Source organism: Saccopteryx leptura, chromosome 9 (assembly GCF_036850995.1).
Source record: "Saccopteryx leptura isolate mSacLep1 chromosome 9, mSacLep1_pri_phased_curated, whole genome shotgun sequence".
NCBI lineage: Eukaryota > Metazoa > Chordata > Mammalia > Chiroptera > Emballonuridae > Saccopteryx > Saccopteryx leptura.
Window position 1 is genome coordinate 73,336,545 of NC_089511.1, and position 22,864 is coordinate 73,359,408.

Here is a 22,864-nt window from a genome sequence, read left to right on the forward strand (position 1 = left end):
CTCCCATGACTATTCTTTTAAATTTATTTTTTATTTTACTGAGAGGACAGGAGGCAGAGACAGACTCCTGCATGCACCCCGACCAGGATCTACTACACAAGCCCACTAGGGGGCGATGTTCCGTCCCTCTGGGGCCCTTGCTCTGTTGCAACCAGAGCCAGTATTTTTTTTTTAGTGCCTGAAGGAGAGGCCATGGAGCCATCCTCAGTGCCAGGGGCCAACTTGCTCCAATTAAGCCTTGGCTGAAGGAGGGGAGGAAGAGAGAGAGAGGGGGGGAGAAAAGGAGAGGGAAAGAGAGAGGGAGGAGGGGTAGAAAAGCAGATGGGTGCTTCTCCTGTGTGTCTGACCAGGAATTGAACCCAGGACATCCACACACCAGGCCAATGCTCTACCACTGAGCCAACTGGCCAGGGACCCCATGACTATTTTATAACTACCAATTTGTAACAATGACTTTTTAATTTAATATATACTTACTTTTTCTGTGGATTAAGAAAATAAGCCCCATAAATGCTAAATGATTTTCTAAAGGGAATTCAAATAGATATTGATAGAGCCTGCTTCAAAAAGGCAAGAAAATCAAATATAATTTCTCATTTTATGTGGGAACTGTGAGGCTGGTTGTCTTTATTTCCATAGTCACTTCACAGAACAGCTCTAGGATACTGGCTTAAGAAACTGTATAAAAGCCTGACCAGTGGTGGTACAGTTGATTGAGCATGGCCTTTTTCAAAACCCCAAAGTCACTGGCTAGAGTGCGGGCTTGTCAGCTTGAGTGCTGAGTGTGGGCCTCTCAATTTGAGTGCAGTCTTGCTGGCATAAGCACAAGATCACTGACATAATCCCATGGTCACTGGCTTGAGTCCAAGGTCGCTGGCTTGAAGCCCAAGGTCGTTGGCTTGAGCAAGGGGGTCACTGGCTGGCTTGAGCCCCTGGTCAACAGTTAATGCTTCTCATCTCTCTTCTCCATCCTCTATCCCTCGTCCTGTACTCTCTCTCTAAAAAAAATTGTAAAAATAAATTTTTTTCTAAAATCTTTTTTTTAAAAACTGATTTCAGAGAGAGGAATGGAGAGACAGAGACAGAAACAATGATCTGTTACTGTGTGTGCTCCGACCAAGGATCTAACCTACAACCTCTTGTGTTTTGGGGAGGACGCTCTGAACAACTGAGCTATTTGGACAGGGCAAAAATAAGTGTTTTATTTTTGAAAAAATGCAAGCCACCCACATGTGATTAAAGTAAAAAAATCTAGGGATGTTTAATCTCTCTATAGTAGTGCTATTTATCAGAACTCTCTTTGATGAAGAAAACAGTTTTAAATATAGTAGTGCTATTTAATACAGTAGTCACTGGCCACATATGGGTACTGAGCACTTAAAATATGGCTAAAGAGATCAAAGTACTGAGTTTTAAAGTACTAAATTTTAGCCCTGGCTGGTTTGCTCAGTGGTAGAGTGTTGGTCTGGTGTGGATGTCTTGGGTTCAATACCTGGTCAGGGCACACAGGAGAAGCACCCATCTGCTTCTCCATCCCTCCTCCTCCTTCTCTCTCTCTCTCTCTCTCTCTCTCTCTCTCTTCCTCTCCTGCAGCCATGGCTCAATAGGAGCGAGTTGGTCCTGGGTGCTAAGGATGGCTCCATGGCCTCCACCTCAGGTGCTAAGAAGTGCTCGGTTGCTGAGCAATGGAGCAATGCCCCAGAGGGGCAGAGCATCGCCCCCTAGTGGGCTTGCCAGGTGTCTGTCTCTGCCTCCTCTCCTCTCACTGAATTAAAATATATATATATATATGCTTTTAATTTAAATAGATGCATGTGATAGTGGTATCATATTGGACAGGGAAGCCTAGAGAATAAGCCACCCCACCCTGAGTATGGGGCCATTTCCTTGTGCTAGTCCTGGGACTTCCTTTACTCAGACCTCAGTTGTGGGTACAGGTGGCCGATTTAATAACTCAAACTCAGTAACTTAAGTAATGAACACCTGTTATGTGCAAAGTACTATCTGAGGTCCTACTTGGGGGAGTGTCCAAAGGTGAACAGGACTTGTAACTACCCTTAAAAACCTCACAATTAGTAGGGAAGTTAGGCCACACATATAGAGATAGAGTGTAATCAACCTTTTTATACCTACCACCCACTTTTGTATCTCTGTTAGTAGTAAAATTTTCTAACCTCCCACTGGTTCCACAGTAATGGTCATTTATAAAGTAGGGAAGTAACTTTACTTTATAAAATTTATAAAGCAGAGTTACAGCATGTTAAAGCATATAATAATAATTACTTACCAAGTATTTTATGTTGGATTTTCGCTAAGTTTGGCAGAATAAATCTTTATAAAACTTACTATAGTTAAATCTATCTTTTTATTTATACTTTGGTTGCTCTGCTACTGCCCACCATGAAAGCTGGAACACCCACTAGTGGGTGGTAGGGACCAGGTTGACTACCACTGGTGTAACCTATAGTAACGTGGACAAATTGAACCAAGTTAAGGATTGAAAAAAACCAGAATGATTCAATATGCTGGGACCAAAATGGGAGGTTTCAGATAGGCAGAAGCATTTGAGCTGGTTAATTTTTTTTCTTTTAATAAATAGTTCTTATCCTTTATTTTTATTTATTTATATTTTTGTGACAGAGACAGAGAGAGACAGATAGAGGGACACATAGGGACAGAAAGACAGGAAGGAAGAGAGATGGGCAGCATCAATTTTTTGTTGTGGCTCCTGAGTCTCCTTAGTTGTTCATTGATTGCTTTCTCATATGTGCCTTGACTGGGGGATTGCAGCAGAACAAGTGACCCCTTGCTCAAGCTATTGATCTCACGCTCAAGCCAGTGACCTCGGGTTTTGAACCTGGGTCCTCTGCGTCCCAGTCCAATGTTTTATCCACTGTGCCACCGCCTGGTCAAGCTGGTTAATTTTTAAAGTGGTTTTCTTCTTTAACTTTGTATTGAATTTATTGGGGTAACATTGGTTAATAAAATGATATAGTTTTCAGATGTACAATTCTACATCTGTATATAATACATCATCTGTATATTGTATTGTGTGTTCAGCACCCTGAATCACTGAGCTGCTTTTTGAATTCCATTAGCCTCGCTTCCTTGAGGAAGAGACAAACCATGGAGGTTATACAGGAATAGAGGGAGGCAGCACAGCTCTGACTCAAATCCTGGTTTTGCCATCTACTATTACCTTTGTGATCCTGGGAAAATTACCCAATCTCTCTGAGTCTCAGCTTCCTTATCTGTAAAATGTGGTTAGTAACAATTCCTGTGCCAGAGGATTAAAAGAGCAGTTTAGTACGTAAGCACTGAAAAAAGTGTGAGCCTCCACTGTGAACATTATTATTGTTATGATGTCAGCCCACACAGCTGAGAAGTAATGCTAGAATGGAACAGGATCTCATGAGTGCTCACCACAGACTGGTCACGACACAGCAGACTGCTGCACGCTGGAACGGCCAGGTGCAACGCAAAGGACGGAAGCGCCTCGGGAGGCGGAGCAGCTCCATCCTCTTCCCAGGGACGTTCAAATACTCAAGTAAGTGCGCCGCATCTACTAAGCAGCAAGCTGGGCCCAGTACTTTTATTTCCATTTTCTAGCTATTATATTTGAGTTTATTCTTCATTTAACTTTTAAAACACTACTATAGTTGAACTGTTTTCATTTTTAAGGTCCTTAATGGTAATAAGTTAATTTAGAACTTTAGGCAAATTGGAATTACAAGAATAAATGGAAAACAAATCAGGACCAGGGGTTAGATGTGTCAGTGTCGCGATGCTGCAGGCTGAGCTGCTGCTGTGGGAAGGAGGATGCTGAAGAGGTCTGGACTGGCCACATGATCAACAGTGTCTCCTTCAAGAGCAGGAGGCGCGTTTCCGCCTGACTCCAGAGGGCCCCACTCACCATCACAGTCAAAGAGCGCAAACACCACATCACACACATGGTCTGAGAGTTCCACTTTAGCCACTGTCCTGGCCACCTGTTGCATGGTTGCTGAAAGAAATGAGGAGAGGATGCTAAATTAGCACAGCATTTTGCTTTCTTTAAATTGGGTGGGTGGGGGGGGGGGATAAAACTAAGTAATAATAGAGTTTTCAACTATATTTCAGTCATATTTGAAGAAAATAATAATCTAGTTTTGCATCCAAAACCCACTGGAAAAAACATGATAATAAAGAGTAAAGGAAATAACCAGGCAGCAAAAGGACCGGGAGGTGGGGAATAGGAGGCTGTGCTTGGCACACTAGGCTTTCCCTTTCAGTCACTGCTACACCATGCAGCACCTGCGTGGGTGGGCTCCATGCCCTCCTCCCCACAGTCTCCCCCAGCGCTTGGTCCTTTCTAACTGTGCCCCTTGGGGTAAGCAGTGGCCCCATCTCACTACTTCTGGATGCAGTTTTTTGTCTTTTACTGACCTCGGCAGAAAAATCTCCTCGCTTGCCATTTTTTCTTTCCCTGACAATTTACTGTTAGACACTGGCAATCATGTGAGACTTGGGTTCTCATGAGAAATAAGCCAGGAAGGACTAGGCAATTTCCACAGCGTTTTCTCCCATTTATTGTGATCTAGCTACATCTATGAATTATATATATATATAATGATAAATTATATATATATTATATATATATAATGATAAATTATGCTTTTGCTGACAGGGCACACTCGTTTTTTTTATTTTATTTAGTGAGAAGAAGAGAGAGAGAGAAAGAGAAAGAGAAAGAGAAAGACAGGGACAGACAGTGACCCTGCACTCAAGCTGGTGAGCCCACGCTCAAGCTCGCGACCTCATTTTCAAATCTGGGTCCTCAGAGTCCCAGGTCGATGCTCTATCAATTGTGCCACCACCTGGTCAGGCAGAGGTGCACTCATAAGTGAGGTAAAACACGGAGGAGAGCCTGACCAGGTGGTGACTTAGTGGATAGAGCATCGGACTGGGATGCAGAGGACCCAGGTTCAAGACCCCAAGGTCTCCAGCTTGAGCACAGGCTCATCTAGTTAGAGCAAAAGCTCATGGCCCTGGCTGGTTGGCTCAGTGGTAGAGCATCGGCCTGGCGTGCAGGAGTCCCGGGTTTGATTCCTGGCCAAGGCACACAGGAGAAGCGCCCATCTGCTTCTCCACCCCTCCCCCTCTCCTTCCTCTCTGTCTCTTTCTTCCCCTCCTGCAGCCAAGGCTCCACTGGAGCAAAGTTGGCCCGGGCCCTGAGGATGGCTCTGTGGCCTCTGCCTCAGGCGCTAGAATGGCTCTGATTGTGGCAGAGCGACACCCCAAGATGGGCAGAGCATCGCCCCCTGGTGGGCATGCTGGGTGGATCCTGGTCGGGCGCATGCGGGAGTCTGTCTGACTGCCTCCCCATTTCCAGCTTCAGAAAAATACGCACACACACACACACACACAGCTCACCAGCTTGGACCCAAGGTCGCTGGCTTGAGCAAGGGGTTACTTGGTCTGCTGTAGCCCCATGGTCAAGGCACATATGAGAAAGCAATCAATGAACAACTAAGCAGGGGTCCCCAAACTTTTTACACAGGGGGCCAGTTCACTGTCCCTCAGACCGTTGGAGGGCTGCCACATACAGTGCTCCTCTCACTGACCACCAATGAAAGAGGTGCCTCTTCCGGAAGTGCGGTGGGGGTGGGGGTGGGGTGGCGGATAAATGGCCTCAGGGTGCTGCATGCAGCCGCAGTTTGGGACGCCTGAACTAAGGTGTCGCAATGAAAAACTGATGATTGATGCTTCTCATCTCTCTCCATTCCTGTCTGTCTGTCCCTGTCTATCCCTCTCTCTGACTCTCTGTCCCTGTAAAAAAAAACAAACTAACAAAAAAACACAGAGGAGAGAAAAGGATTACTTTCTACTTATCCAGGAGCAATGTGATCTTAAACTAGTCAGTGAGCCTTCTCTGCTTATCAAATTCCTGTAACTTCAGTTCTTTTTTTTTTTTTTAAGCAAGAGAGAGAGAGAGAGAGAGAGAGGGAGAGAGAGAGACAGGAAGGAAGAGAGATGAGAAGCATCAACTCATAGTTGTGGTACTTTAATTGTTCACTGATTGCCTCTCATATGTGCCTTGACCGGGGGCTCCAGCCGAGGCAGTGACCCCTTGCTCAAGCCAGCAACATTGGGCTTCAAGCCAGCGACCTTTGGACTCAAGCCAATGACAATGGGATCATGTTGATGATCCCACAGTCAAGCCAGTGATGCCATGCATAAACTGGTGAGCCGGTGCTCAAGCTGGTAACCTTGGGGTTTTGAACCTGGGACCTCAGTGTTCTAGGTTGATGCTCTATTCATTATGCCACCACTGGTCAGGCATAACTTCAGTTCTTTCTTGTCACTTAAACAATTTCTTTTTAAGACTTTAAAAAAACTTTATTGATTTAAGTGAGAGAGAAAGGGAGAGAGGAAGGAAGGGAGGGAGAAGGCAAGAGGGGAAGAGGGGGAAGAGAGACAGAGAGAGAGAGAGAGACAGACAAAAACAGCAATCTGTTCCTGTATGTGTCCCATCTGGGAATTGAACCAGAAACTTATTTTTTTCTACATTAGATGTTTCATTTCACTTCTGTCACCTCCATACATTCAGTGCCCCCAAGGTCAGCAGATATAAATACCAGAACAATGCAGAAAGCAGGGTGATGCAGTAGGAAAACTGCTTGAAGTCACAAGATCTGAGCTCTAGTCCTGCTCCACCACCACCGTTCTGTGTGAACCTGATAGAATAGTTTGATCTCTTTAGATATAATTTTTTATTCAAATAAGGGGGTGCCACAAGATAACCGCTGAGATTGTTTAGTAGTGCAAAAAACAGTTTATTGGTGTTTTCTGGAATCTGAGGGTGGGGATAGGGGTGAAGGTATCCAGAAATAGCTGAGGATCTTGAATGGCAAAGGGCAGGGGAAAGGTAATACTGGCCACAAGCCTGGCTCTGCCTTAGTGTTCAAAGCCTCTGGCTTGAGGGGACTGGCTTCTCAGGAGGATGGGAAAGCCAGTTTCCTTTTCTTGTAGCTTTGGCTTACTATTTATACTGCCCTTCCTCCAGGTGTGAGTTAGGGTGAAGGAGGAATCAATGTCCCTTGGAAATAAAGACTTAAGCAGAAAATACTATTGTGATGGATGTTCGTGAGATGTGGTCAGCTGCTGAATGGGGAGCTGAGGTATCTATACAACTGTAGAAGTTTCATAGTTTAGAAACTTAGCCTCTGAGGATGGCTCCATGGCCTCGCCTCAGGCTCTAGAATAGCTTGGTTGCCAAGCAACGGAGCAGTGGCCTAGATGGGGAAAGCATTGCCCGGTAGGGTGCTTGCTGGGGGATCCCAGTTGGGGGTAGGATGGGGAACAGACATGCAGGAGTCTGTCTCTGCCTCACCACCTCTCAATAATAAACTAAAACAAAACAAAACAAAAAAATTTAGCTTCATAGGTCTATACACTTGATATTCTCAGCTGGACCAGGAAGAACTGATTCCTGGTAACTAGACTAACTGCCCGAAGAAGGAACAGAAATCAGAAGGTCAAATTACAATAAGAATAGTAACTTTTTAGAGAACTAAAATGGTAACAACTAGTTATTATACTTCACAGTTGGAAAATATACTAAGGAAACTCAATTCACCTCAGAAAACTGCTCACTGAAAACTGAATCAGGTCAGGAGAAACTGGATGCTCTCAAACTGTGATCGCCCACTGCATTGCCCTTTGTGCCTACAGAAATATGTTCTGAAAAGTAGATCAAAACTTCTGATTCATGTATTAGGTAAACACAAATGCTTTCCGTTAGCAATTCTTTTTTCTGCATTTCACATCCATCTCAAGGATGTCAGTGAGCGCATTTGAGAACTCTTGGTGAAAACCTGTGAAAATACTACTACCTGGTTATGAATAGAGACCTCCAGAGGCCACCTATAGGAATGCCTCATTACAAATGCCATCTTTTGACAGTAAAGTTATAGATTATTTTCCATCTCATATGGAGAGCTCTAACACCATTTATACTACTGGAAGAGAAACCAGGGCTGCTAAATCACGGTAACTCAAACCACTGTGATGTTACCAGTCTTTAAACAGCTCAGTGGGAGTGCCCTTCCACAGTCCAAGATCCCCAGGCCCCCAGGATATGAATCGGAGCAGAGAAGACAGATATTTAACTAGCTGGTGAGCTGTCAAGATGGGAGTGCTTGGGACAAGTGAGATGACAGCAGATTATAAGCCAAGTGCTTGACAGCTGGTCCTGAGAGCTGGCTCATTCATATTTGCTTCCACATTCCTGAATCAATCACAAAGTCCTAATTAATCACAGCAAGCGGAACAACTCCTCTCCTCACCCCTTCAGATATTATCTTCCCCATACAGACTAGGTGTTGGTACTGGAATTTGATTGATGGCTGAAATATTCTAGTTTCTAATCTGAAAGATGTCTATCTACATGGAGCATGAAGTCACCCTGGAGAAGACCTAGGTTTCCAAGGCCTCTGCATTCCTTTTGTACAAATCTCGTCCAGCTGCCTGAATAATAGATGGACATGAGATTGGGTGACTTGTACTAGATGAGAAAGGAAAAAATTTGAAGAAGTGAGCTCAACTGGCATTAAAAAATATGGTACCATCTGGCCTCTGAAAGTCCAAGCAGAATCTGAGTTGTGCCAGGTCCCCAATTTACTCTCTGGCATGGTCCACACCAGGACAATTCAATGGTAGAAAGAAACCCATGCTGAATTTGTGTGGCTATAATGTCAGAAGTATATTACATAAAATTATCTATTTACTGTAACAGCCAAATAGAAAGAAGTTGTGAAGTGTCAAGAGCCCCCAAACCATGTGGAATCAGAGAGTCTTAGAACTGGAAGAGCCCTCAGAGGAAATGTGAAATCAGAGAGGTTAAGTTACTTGCCCAGGACTACAAAGCTAGCTGGTAGCAGCTCAGGCTAGCTAGAATCTAGGTCTCCTGACCTCCAGCCCAGTGATCGTTTCCCTATATATACTGGGTCCACTCCATCCCTGTATGGACGATACTAGTCTCAATGACTAGCACCCTAACAAGAGAAAGAGCTCAGGTGAAAGAAAAGCCAAATGGGAAATCTCAGTGCTAGTGCGGAGGGATGAAGAGCCAGCAGTATAGTCTGACCCCAGGTCTATACAGTGGAGCACATTAGCATTCCCTTGGAACTTACTGGTAATTTCAGGGACAACTTAAAAGGTTTATTAAACTGCAACCCAATGAAAAGCATATGAAATAACGGTGGCCCTGGGAGCTTTCCCCCACAGCTGCCTCTAATGCAGATATAGCTAGGGACAGCGTGACCCAGTTAGGAGCTGCCTGTCCCCTCCTAATATAAAGGTATTTGGAAAGGTGATATGCCGCGTAGGGCTGACAGTCTCTAGCTGTGTGGCCACATGATTATTCCTGCCTTCCTGGACTGCAGTGGAGAGAATCAAAGCTGGCTTGTGACTGCCAAGGTTACAGGAGGGGACACGGCTCTGCTTTAGCCCTGGAAAGGCTTTTGAAGCAGATGTCTTACTCTCTTCAGACCATCCCTAGATGGCTTTGGAGGGTGGGGGTGCAGAGGCAGGGGGAAGGATTTTCACTTAAAGGGCACTTGTCCAATTTTTTTTAGGATCTTTTTTTATTAATTTTAATGGGGTGACATTGGTAAATCAGGGTACATATGTTCAGAGAAAACATCTCTAGGTTATTTTGACATTTGATTATGCTGCATTCCCATCACCCAAAGTCCAATCGTCTTCCGACACCTTCTAACTGATTTTCTTTGTGCTCCTCCCCCCCCCCCCCCCCCCCCCCCCGTAACCCTCACACTCTTGTCCATGTCTCTGAGTCTCATTTTTTTTTTAAATGGAAGATTTTTTCTTTTTTTTTTAAAAAAAATTTTTTTTAATTCATTATAGAGAGGAGAGAGAAAGGGAGAGAGAGAGAGATAGAGAGGGAGAGAGAGAGAAGAGAGAGACAGAGAGAGAAGGTGAGGAGGAGCTGGAAGCATCAACTCCCATATGTGCCTTGACCAGGCAAGCCCAGGGTTTCAAACCGGCGACATCAGCATTTCCAGGTCAACGCTTTATCCACTGCGCCACCACAGGTCAGGCTCTGAGTCTCATTTTTATGTCCCACCTATGTATGGAATCATATAGTTCTTAGTTTTTTCTGATTTACTTATTTCGCTCAGTATAATGTTATCAAGGTCCATCCATGTTGTTGTAAATGAACCGACGTCACCATTTCTTATGGCTGAGTAGTATTCCATAGTATATATGTACCAAAGCTTTTTTTTTTCTTTAATTTTCATTTATTTTTATTTTTTTACAGGGACAGAGAGAGAGTCAGATAGAGGGATAAATAGGGACAGACAGACAGGAACGGAGAGAGATGAGAAGCATCAATCATCAGTTTTTTGTTGCGACACCGTAGTTGTTCATTGATGGCTTTCTAATATGTGCCATGACCGCGGGCCTTCAGCAGACCGAGTAACCCCACCCCCACCCCCCACCCTGCACCCCCCACCCCCCACCCCGCTCGAGCAAGTGACCTTGGGTCCATGCTAGTGAGCTTTTTTGCTCAAGCCAGATGAGCCCATGCTCAAGCTGGGTATCCTGGGGTCTCAAACCTGGGTCCTTCCGCATCCTAGTCTGACGCTCTATCCACTGCGCCACAGCCTGGTCAGGCTGTACCAAAGCTTTATAATCCACTTGTCCACTGACAGACACTTGGGCTGTTTCCAGATCTTCGCTATTGTGAACAATGCAGTCATAAACATGGGGGTGCACTTCTTCTTTTCAAACAGTGCTATGGTGTTCTTGGGGTATATTCCTAACAGTGGTATAGCTGGGTCAAAAGGCAGTTCGATTTTTAATTTCTTGAGGAATCTCCATACTGTTTTCCACAGTGGCTGCACCAGTCTGCATTCCTACCAGCAGTGTAGGAGGGTTCCCTTTTCTCCACATCCTCGCCAGCACTTATTCTGTGTTGTTCTGTTGATGAGCGTCATTCTGACTGGTGTGAGGTGATATCTCATTGTGGGTTTTAATTTGCATTCTCTAATGAATAGTGATGTTGAGCATTTTTTCATATGCCTATTGGCCATCTGTATGTCCTTCTTTGGAGAAGTGTCTATTCATTTCTTTTGCCCATTTTGGATTGGATTGTTTGTCTTCCTGGTATTAAGTTTTACAAGTTCTTTATAAATTTTGGTTATTAACCCCTTATCAGATGCATTGTCAAATATATTCTCCCATTGTGTAGTTTGTCTTTTTATTCTGTTCTTATTGTCTTTAGCTATGCAGAAGCTTTTTAGTTTGATAAAGTCCCATTTGTTTATCCTGTCTTTTATTTCACTTGCCTGTGGAGACAAATCGACAAATATATTGCTGCGAGAGATGTCAGAGAGCTTACTGCCTATGTTTTCTTCTAAGATGCTTATGGTTTTACGGCTTACATTTAAGTCTTTTATCCATTTTGAGTTTATTTTTGTGAGTGGTGTAAGTTGGTGGTCTAGTTTCATTTTTTTGCTGGTAGCTGTCCAATTTTCCCAACACCATTTGTTGAAGAGGCTGTCTTTACTCCAATGTATGCTCTTACCTCCTTTGTCAAATATCAGTTGTCCATAAAAGTGTGGGTTTATTTCTGGGTTCTCAGTTCTGTTCCATTGATCTATATGCCTGTTCTTATGCCAGTACCAGGCTGTTTTGAGTACAGTGGCCTTGTAGTATAACTTGATATCCAGAAGTGTGATACCTCCCACTTTATTCTTCCTTTTCAAGATTGCTGAGGCTATTCGTGATCTCTTTTGGTTCCATATAAATTTTTGGAATATGTGTTCTATATCTTTGAAGAAGTCATTGGTATTTTAATTGGTATTGCATTGAATTTATAAATTGCTTTGTGTAATATAGACATTTTAATGATGTTTATTCTTCCTAACCATGAGCACGGTATATGCTTCCACTTGTTTGTATCTTCCCTGATTTCTTTTATCAATGTTTTATAATTTTCCAAGTACAAGTCTTTAATCTCACTGGTTAAATTTATTCCTAGGTACTTTTTTTTTTGGTTGCAATGGTAAGGGGATTGATTCCTTAATTTCTCTTTCTGACAGTTCATTGTTAGTGTATAAAAATGCCTCTGATTTCTGAGTATTAATTTTATATCCTGCCACCTTGCTGAATTCATTTATCAGGTCTAGTAGTTTTTTGACTGAGACTTTAGGGTTTTCTATATACAATATCATATCATCTGCAAATAATGATAGTTTTACTTCTTCTTTTCCAATTTGGATGCCTTTTATTTCTTTTCTTGTCTGATTGCTGTGGCTAGGACTTCCAGAACTATGTTGAATAAGAGTGGTGAAAGGGGGCACCCCTGCCTTGTTCCTGATCTTAAGGGGATTGCTTTTAATTTTTGCCCATTGAGTATGATGTTGGCTGTGGGTTTGTCATAGATGGCCTTTATCATGTTGAGGTATGTTCCCTGTATTCCCACTTTGCTGAGAGTTTTGATCATGAATGGGTGCTGGATTTTATCAAATGCTTTTTCTGCATCTATTGAAATTATCATGTGGTTTTTCTCCTTCCTTTTGTTTATGTGATGAATCACATTGATTGATTTGCGAAATATTGTACCAGCCTTGCCTCCCAAGAATAAATCCCACTTGATCATGGTGTATAATTTTTTTCATATATTGCTGGATCCGGTTTGCTAATATTTTGTTGAGGACTTTAGAATCTAAATTCATCAGGCATATTGGCCTATAATTTTTTTTCTTTGTGTTGTCTTTGCCTAGTTTGGAATCAGAATTATGCTTGCCTCATAAAAGGAGCTTGGAAGTCTTCCTTCCTCTTGAATTTTTGAAATAGCTTGAGAAGGATAGGAGTTAGTTCTTCTTTGAATATTTGGTAGAATTCACTTGTGAAGCCATCAGGCCCAGGACTTTTCTTTTTTGGGAGTTTTTTGATAACTGTTTCAATCTCATTTGTTGTAATTGGTCTGTTTAGGTTTTCTGATTCTTCCAGATTAATTTTTGGAAGATTATATGTTTCAAGGAATTTGTCCATTTCATCTAGGTTGTCTAGTTTTTTGGCATACAGTTCTTCATAGTATTTTCTTACAATATTTTGTATTTCTGTTGTGTCAGTTGTTATTTCTCCACTCTCATTTCTAATTTTATTTATTTGAGTCCTCTCTCTTTTTTTCTTGGTGAGTCTGGTTAAAGGTTCATCAATCTTGTTTATCTTTTCAAAGAACCAGCTCCTGGTTTCATTGATCCTCTGTATTGTTTCTTTAGCCTCTATGTCATTTATTTCTGCTCTGATCTTTATTATTTCCTTCCTTCTACTACCTCTGGGCTTTACTTGCTGTTCTTTTTCTAGTTCTTTTAGATGCAGGGTCAAGTTGTTTATTTGAGCTTTTCTAGCTTCTTAAGGTATGCCTGTAATGCTATGAACTTCCCTCTCAGGACTGCTTTTGCTGTGTCCCATAAATTTTGAGTTGATGTATGCTCATTATAGTTCGTTTCTAGAAATTTTTTAATTTCTTCTTTGATCTCATTGTTTACCCATTCGTTATTTAATAACATGCTATTTAGTTTCCAAGTGTTAGAGTATTTTTCAGTTTTTCTGTTGTGGTTGATTTCTAGTTTCATGCCATTGTGATTGGAGAAAGTGCTCGATGTGATTTCAATCTTCTTAAATTTGTTGAGACTGCTTTTGTGCCCTAACATGTGGTCTATTCTAGAGAATGTACCATGAGCACTTGAAAAGAATGTATATTCTGCTGTTTTAGGGTGAAAAGTTCTGAAGATATCTATTAAATCGAGTTGATCTAGTATGTCCTTTAAGTCTGCTGTTTCTTTGTTAATTTTCTTTCTTGAGGATCTATCTAGTGAAGTTAGTGGGGTATTGAAATCCCCTACTATTATAGTATTGCTGTTGATCTTGCCCTTTAAAGCCATCAAAGTCTGCTTTATATATTTTGGTGCTCCTATATTAGGTGTGTAGATATTTATAATGGTTATATCTTCCTGTTGGATTGCTTCCTTTATCATTATGTAGTGACCTTCCTTATCTCTAACTATAGTCTTTGTTTTAAAGTCCATTTTGTCTGATATAAGTATTGCTACCCCAGCTTTTTTTTCATTTCCATTTGCGTGAAATATTTTTTTCCATCTTTTATCTTCAGTCTATGTGCATCTTTTGTTTTAAGGTGTGTCTCTTGTAGACAGTATATGTATGGGTCCTGTTTTCTTATCCACGCAGCTACCCTATGTCTTTTGATTGGATCATTTAATCTATTTACATTTAAGGTTATTATTGATATGTAATTGTTTATTGCCATTTTATTCTTTAAAACTGTGTTCCTCTTTTGTTATATTCTTTTTCTCCTTTGATCTGTTTACAACAGGCCCCTTAGCATTTCTTCCAGCCTTGGTTTGGTTGTAGTGAATTCCTTGAGTTTTTTCTTTTGTCTGGAAAGCTTTTTATTTCTCCTTCAACTTTAAATGATAGCTTTGCTGAATAAAGTAGTCTTGGTTGTAGGCTCTTGTTCTGCATTACTTTGAATATTTCTTGCCATTCCCTTCTGACCTCAAGTGTTTCTGTTGAGAAGTTGGAAGTCATCCTTATGGGGGCTCCTTTGTAGGTGATAGTCTTTTTTTCTCTAGCAGCTTTTAATATTTTCTCTTTATCACTTAGCTTTGGTATTTTAATTATGATGTGTCTTGGTGTTGATTTCTTTGGGTTTCTCTTTAATGGAGTTCTCTGTGCTTCTTGAACATGTGAGATGTTTTCCTGCCTTAATTGAGGGAAGTTTTCAGCTATGATATGCTTGAACAAAGTCTCTATCCCTTGTTCTTTCTCTTCTTCTTCAGGAACCCCTATGATGCGGATGTTATTTCTCTGCATGTTGTCACAGAGCTCTTAGAGTTTCCTCAGACTTTTTGAGTCTCTTTTCTTTTTTCTGCTCTGCTTCCGTGCCTTTATTTATCTTGTCCTCTAACTCGCTGATTCGATTCTCAGCTTCATCCATCCTGCTTTTAATTCCTTCCATTGTGTTCTTCATTTCTGATATTGTATTTGTCATTTCTGACTGATTCTTTTTTATTATTTCAATGTCCTTTTTATATTTGCTATCACTTTATTTAGGTGTTCGTAATGACCATCTATTGTTGTTCTAATATCTTTGAGCATCCTAACAATCGTTAAACTCTGCATCTGGTAATTTGGTTATATTGACTTGACTCATTCAGCTCCTTTTCTGGGGATTTCTCTTGATTCATTTGTGTTGCATTTCTTTGCCTTCTCTTTTTCTCTGTGTAAAGGAAGGTTTTGGCTACTAGAGTCCTCTGGGTGTGGCCTCTGTTCCCTAGGTATGGTCTGTCTGCAGGCCCGCCGTCACCCCCTCTGCTGTTGCTGCCTAGGGCGTTTGGGTATGGGCGTTGCCGGTGCCTGCCCACTGGGGCTGTTGCTGTGGTTTCTGCCTTTCCTTCACGGGAGTGGCTGTGATCACGTGCTCGGGTGTACAAGCCTTGGTGGCCTTGGCCTTTGCCCCACCCCCGTGGGTGGCATTATGCTCGGCCCTGAGGGCAGTGGCGAGCACCTTTGCTCAGCTGCGGGTCTCTGCCTGTTTCCGGGCTTTCGCTCTGCCCTTGCAGGAGGAGCCCGCTCGTGGGACGGCTGCAAGCCTTGGCTCCACAGGCCAGGCAGGACTGCGTGCCCATGTTCAGTAGCGGGACTCCACCTGTTCTGGACTTTTGGTTCCACCCCCGCGGGAGGAACCGACTCCCAAGTCAAGCCATAAGCCTCGGTTCCATGGGCGGGGCAAGGCTGTGCTCCTGTGCCCTTGCTCAAGGGCTGGTCTCCACCCCTTCTGGGGTTCCCACCCTTCTCCCGCAGGCTGGATTACAGGCTGCTCGCAGCTGGGCTTGACCGCTTTTACACGCCCCCTCCTCCCCAGCCGGGCAAGACTGAGCTCACACCTGGGCCTAGTGATGGCCAGCTGGCTTCTGCCCTTGCCGACAGAACCGTGCTTCTGCGTCCTATTGCTGCCTGCCCTCCGGTGAGCCCTCAGCTGTGTGGGTGCAGGTGCTGCAGCTCAGACCCTAACACTCACTACTGTAGTCCTGAAAGCTCCCTCCTTCTAAGCGACTCTGCTCTGAGTGCTATGGGAGAGCTTGTTTGGCTGCTGTCCTGCTTCCCTTTGCTGGTATTGCTGTTTCCAGGGGAAATATTCACATCATATTTGGGGAGTGACTCATCCCAGGGATTAGGGTGGCTGTCTCCCAAAATGTTTCTCCCTGTGCCTCCTAGATTACACTCTCTTTCTGCTACTCTGGTACTCTCCTCTCTCCCTGTCCCCCGGAGCCCTGGGTGAGTGGTTGTGAGAGAGGTGTTCTGCACAGTCCCTTTAAGAAGAATCCTGGGTCTGAGAAATCAGTCTCTTTCTCACAAACAGTATCCTGACTTGTTTCCAGCTAAATATTGTCCATACGCCTCTTCTAGGCTCTGAGGCTGCAGGCTCGGGCTTTGTTCCTGGGGCTCAGGACCCTCCTCTCTCTGCTAAACTCACTTCCTGCCACGCGAGTCTCTCCCGGCTACTGTTCGCTCTGGGGAGCTAGGCAGCCCTCTCCGCGTTTCCGCTTTTCCTACCAGTCTCGGTGTGGCTTCTTCAGTGTTCCTTGGTTGAAGAGTCCTCTTAGTTTAGTCCAAAGTTGGTTTTTCCAGATGATAGTTCTTAAAATTAGTTTGTAATCCACTTTGGTTCTGGGAGGTGGATGTTGGTACGTCTGCCTACTCCAGCGCCATCTTGTCTTCCACTTGTCCAATTTTTAATCTTATTTCAAGAAACTTTAGCCAATATGACATACATCTTTCAACTTGATTTGAGGGTGGGGGGTAGAGGATAGCATTTAGGAGAACTAGCAATTTAAGAAGCCAAGAGCAATACAGCATACTAATAATGAAAATTGTAACAATTTCTTGTTATGTAGGGTGCTTTAGAGCCACAGGTAGGTTGGCCTGTCAGGGGGACGGTGGCCTGGCTCCTAATTACTAGTATATGCCATGGAGGAGACCTGCAGTCAGGTTGTCGAATCTCAGCCCATCATCCCAGGCCAATGCTTCAGCAGGCTTACATGCTTAATCTAATAAAAATCCTCATTAAACTGTGCTCACAAAGAGCAAGCATTTCTATCAGCTCCAATAGGTAGTTGGGGTCCAGCTGACACAGCAAGACCAAGAGGGTGGTCACAATTTAGAGGGAAAATCACATATACCATTAGGTTGAGAAATGCACAGGAGAAATAGCAAACATAATAACAGACATATACGAGTTACAGTGGAATAGTCTGTATTTGGTAGGAGGTACATTTGGGAACTGAACTGTAAGTGTCTTATGAAAGCTTCAGAAGCTTCTAAGGGTAGTGAACCTTGAAGTCCCCAAAGAAGCAGTGCTTGCAATAAATAATCACCATACTTCCCCAGCTGGTATAATTCCTCTCTGATACTTTTCTCTGTGGGATGTAATGTTGGCTGATTTTGTCCCTACTTATCTATTTATGTGGCTGTTTTGACAGTTTACCCCACCCTCACCCTCCTCTCTTTCCCACCGGTAATCACGAATCCCTAAAGCAGCTCTCTTTCTCTCCTAGCTGCTTATACAATTTTACCAAATCACAGTATATTCAAAGCAACGTAGTTAAGTCAAAATCAATCTTGACAATTGCTAAGCGACTTTAAATTTGGGGAAATAAACCAGGTCTTTACAGAGAAAGTGCCTCATAAAGCAAACATTTCTTTCAGAATGTGAACTTCCTTGTCTACATCATGAATAATTTTACTTTAAAAGTGAATGACTTTGTCTTAGATAAATGGAATCCTGGCCAACACTCCTCTTTACAAGTAAATGTTTTTATAACATGAAATGATGAACTGCAGCACTGGGGCTCGCTTCCTACACACTTTCATGGGACTTATAAATGGGAGCTCTTCCCCCAGAACCTCTTTCTTCTTTTTTTTTTTTTTTCATTTTTCTGAAGCTGGAAACAGGGAGAGACAGTCAGACAGACTCCTGCATGCACCCGACCGGGATCCACCCGGCACGCCCACCATGGGGCGACGCTCTGCCCACCAGGGGGCGACGCTCTGCCCATCCTGGGCATCGCCATGTTGCGACCAGAGCCACTCCAGCGCCTGAGGCAGAGGCCACAGAGCCATCCCCAGCGCCCGGGCCATCTTTGCTCCAATGGAGCCTCGGATGCGGGAGGGGAAGAGAGAGACAGAGAGGAAAGCGCGGCGAGGGGTGAAGAAGCAAATGGGCGCCCCTCCCGTGTGCCCTGGCTGGGAATCGAACCTGGGTCCTCCGCACGCTAGGCCGACGCTCTACCGCTGAGCCAACCAGCCAGGGCCCAGAACCTCTTTCTAACACATCTTTGTGACATCCTTGCCTTCTGCCTTCAGGCTGTGGTGTCTAGGGGATGCTTTCCCACATACTTACTGTGAATTTCCCCCTATTTCTGCCTTTGCATATAAGCACTGAGTTCCCTACTAATTTTCTAGGCCCTTCTAGTAGCAGTAGGTGCCATGTGGCAAAGAGAACAATAGGAAGTTAGTGAACTTGCATCTCCAGTCTGTTTCGCAACATGTTAGCTGTGATTTGAGCAAATCATTTCCTTCATGTGTAAATGAAGAGGTTAAAAATAATAAAGGGTTTAAAAAAATAATTTTTACGCTCTATCCCAGGCTGTTATTTTTAGATAACATGACTTTAATCAGTTAAAATGTCCATATCTTGATAAATCCTCAAAGACAATGTAAAGGTGGGAATTTCTAGAATTATGGTTGGTGTGGTAGGCAGAATTCTGACATGGACCCCAACATTCCCACCCTCTGGTGTACAATGCTATATTATCTGCTGTCCTTGAGTGGGCAAAAGCTGTGATTATGATGGGATCCTCCTCCTGTGATTTAGGTTACTTTATATGGAGAAGGTAATTAAATAAACACTCCCATGATTATGATTATAAAACGTAAGAATCCATCTCAGCACACTGGGGAAGAGGTTCTCCTGCCAGCTTTGAAGAAGTAAGTTGCCTGTGAAGGGGCCACACGGCAAAGACCTGCTGAGAGTGGTTTCTAGTCTACAGCCAGCAAGACAAAGGGGGCTCAGTCCTACAACTAAAAGGAACTGAATTCTTCCAAGAACCCAGATGAGTTTGGAAGAGGACCTGAAGTTCTACATGAGAATGCAACCATTCTGACTCCTTGATTTCAGCCTTGTTAAGATCCTGAGCAGAGAACCCAGCTAGCTATGCCCGGACTCTGACTTACAGAATCTGAGATAATGAATAGGTATTGCTTGAAACTGCTAAATTTGTAGTAATTTGTTGTGCAGCAAGAAAGCTATGTGGGAAAGGTATTTATAGTTGAGACTGTCCTTTGGAAGTTCCTCAAACCATACTTTAAAGGTGGTTGTGCTCATTTTAGGTACATTTCACAAAACTGTCATTCTTCTGCAACTATTAAACCAAGCTTCAATAATTAGATCTATAGAGGCACTAACAAAGGTCTAATTATGTTTTAAATTTCTGAAAAAGAAAATAAATTAAAACTTGCATTCTTCTTTTGGGAATTCAACAGTCTTACTGAGTTCAAATATATCTGATAATTATAAGTTAGTTCATTTTCACACAGATTTGGATATAACTTTAGCCTATAACATGTTCCTTAAAACATTCCTGCATTCTAGGCCCTGGCTAGGTAGCTCAGTAGGTTCCAGTATCATCCCAATATGCTAAGGTTGTAGGTTCGAGCCTCTGTCAGGGCACATACAAGAATCAACCAACTGACCAGGCGGTGGCACAGTGGATAGAGCATCACATTGGGATGCAGAAGATCTAGAAGAAACCCCAAGGTTGCTGGCTTGAGCACAGGCTCATCTGGCTTGAGTGCAAGCTCACCAGCTTGAGCGCAGGCTCGTTGGCTTGAGTGTAGGATCACAGACATAACCCTATGGTCGCTGGTTTGAGCAAGGGGTCACTTGCTCTGCTGTAGCCCCCCAGTCAAGGTACATAAGAGAAAGCAACCAATGAACAACTAAGGTGCTGCAATGAAGAATTAATGCTTCTCATCTCTCCCTTCCTGTCTGTCCAAACCTATCTGTCCCTCTCTCTTTCTCTGTCACACACACAAAAAGAAATCAACCAATGATGGCATGAATAAATGGAACAACAAGTTGATGTTTCTCTCCCTCTCTGTGTCTCTATCCCTTCCTCTCTCTAATCAATAAATTAAAAAAAAAATTATTCCTACATTCCAGCCCTGGCTGGGTAACTCAGTTGGTTAGATCATCGTCCTGATAACACTAAAGTTGCAGGTTCGATCCCAGGTTAGGGCACACACAGGAATTAACCAATGAATGTATAAATAAGTGGAACAACAAATCAACATTTCTTTCTCCCTTCTTCTCTCTCTAAAATCAATTTAAAAATCACTGCATTCCATAAAAAGTGGATTTAGTTCCAGTCATAGAATTTCAAATGTGGAAGAACCCTTGGAGATATTTAATATAACTCTAACCTGAGGGTCAAAGGAGTTGTGACTTGCTCTTAGTGGCAAGAAACTTAAGAATATGGGAAGGTAGAGTTCTATCATTTCCCCCCCACCCTAGGCCTTTATTAGCACATTTCACCATCTTTCCAGGATCTCATCATGTTTACAACTAATCCACTCATTTTTTATTCAACATAGACTGAATACTACTGTATATACAGAATAGTTCTAGGCTCAGAATAGAATACCAAGATTGTTCACGTCATCGAGAGTTTACAGTCTAGCAGAAAGTTCCCACTTGAATGCTGAGGATATTAAGAGATACTAGTGGAGGTTAGATATTTTTATGAACAGAGAACTTAATAACGTCTTCTGAAAGCAATGATTCTAAAAATTTTTGGATGAATGATGATGTTTAGGAAAAGCTAAAAGCTCTAATCCTACTCATTAATAAGTACAAAAAACTTATAACTTCTAAAATCATTCAAATCTCAAAAGTGGATAAAACCCCCCACTGGACACTACTGCTTCCTAAGAGAACAAAAGTAAGCCTCATCAGCTCCTAAGATAATTTTTCCAAATAACTTTTTGCAGTTTTCATATTAGGATACGTTGTTTCTGGCTGTTAGCTCTTTAATAAGAAAAGCATGCAGAGGAAAGGTCACAAAGCTAGAGAAGCAAGTACTTGAACTCAGGTTTGAGTTTAAAACCAAAATTTACGCTTACAAATTTCTTGCATATAGTTATTTATTTTTAGAGGAAAGGAGAGAGGAGAGAGAGAGAGGAAGGGAGGAGCAGGAAGCATCAACTCACATATGTGCCTTGATCAGGCAAGCCCACGGTTTTGAACTCGTGACCTCAGTGTTCCAGGCTGATGCTTTATCCACTGCACAACCACAGGTCAGGCTTGCATAGAGTTTATGCTCAATAAATGCTAGATGTTAGAATAGTTTTTAATGTGTGACAAATCCTTGCCACACCAATGAGTAGAGATAGTGAAGAACACCTCGATCATTAAAAGCTAAGTAGTCCATATCTGTATATTTCAATGTTGAGAAACTGATTTCTTAGTATATATATATACATGTATCTTTTTCTGTTCTGTAGTATCTTTTAAAGGGATACCAACTTTCCCTGCTACATAAACTTATTTAAATTACTTTTGTAGATATATACAGATAAATGAAAATGACAATATGACATACCAAAATTTCCAGGATGAGCAAAAGCAGTAATGAGGGAAGTTTATATCATTAGAGACTTATATCAAGAAGTAAGAGTGATCTCAAATAAAACAACCTAACATCACATCTTAAAGAACTAGAAAAAGAAGAACAAAGGCAACCCAAAGTCAGCAGAAGAAAGGCAATAGTAAAAATTAGAACAGAACTAAATAAAATAGAGAAAAAATCTATGGAAAAAAATTAATACAACAAAGAACTGGTTCTTTGAAAAGATCAATAAAACTGACAAAGCCCTGGCTAGACTCACTAAGGAAAAAAAAGACTCATATAAGCAAAATCCAAAATAAAAGAGGAGAAATTACCACAGACATCACAGATATACAAAGGATGACAGTAAAACACTATGAAAGATTATATACCACCAAGTTCAACAACCTAGAGGAAATGGATAAATTCCTAGAACTGTACAATCTTCCTAGATTGAGTCACGAGAAGAAATGGAAAACCTAAATAGACCCATAAGCAGGGAAGAAATAGAAATGACTACCAAAAATCTTCCCCAAAATAAAAGTCCAGGACCTCATGACAACACTAGTCAATTCTATCAAACATTCAAAAGAGATTTGGTACTTATCCTTCTCAAAGTCTTCCAAAAAATAGAAGAAGAAGCAATACTCCCTAACGCATTTTATGAGGCCAACATAACCCTTATACCAAAACTTGGCAAGGATAACACACACACAAAAAATACTATATATTAATACAATATCTCTAATAAATATTAGCGACCAAATAGCTCTAATGAATACAGATGCAAAAATCCTACACAAAATTAAATACAACACATTAAAAAAATAATACATCACGATCAAGTGGGATTCATTCCAGGAGCAGAAGGATGGTTCCACATATGTAAACTGATCAATATAATACACCACATCAACAAAACAAAGAATAAGTATTATATGATCCTATCAATAATCGCAGAAAAGGCATTCAATAAGATATAACATCCTTTTATGGGTTTTTTTTCTTTTTTGTATTTTTCTGAAGCTGGAAACGGGGAGGCAGCCAGACAGACTCCCGCATGCGCCCGACCGGGATCTACCTGGCACGCCCACCAGGGGGCG

At 42.3% G+C, this 22,864-nt stretch overlaps 1 protein-coding gene across 4 annotated transcripts in view; it reads right to left on the minus strand.

Annotated features, from left to right (window-relative positions):
• MICU1 (mitochondrial calcium uptake 1) overlaps positions 1–22,864 on the minus strand; it is a 263,629-nt gene that overhangs the window by 2,873 nt on the left and 237,892 nt on the right. For all 4 annotated transcript variants that reach the window (XM_066349902.1, XM_066349905.1, XM_066349903.1 and 1 more), the window contains one exon: positions 3,914–4,003. In XM_066349902.1, coding sequence (XP_066205999.1) covers positions 3,914–4,003 — 90 coding nt within the window. The remainder of the gene's footprint in view (positions 1–3,913; positions 4,004–22,864) is intronic.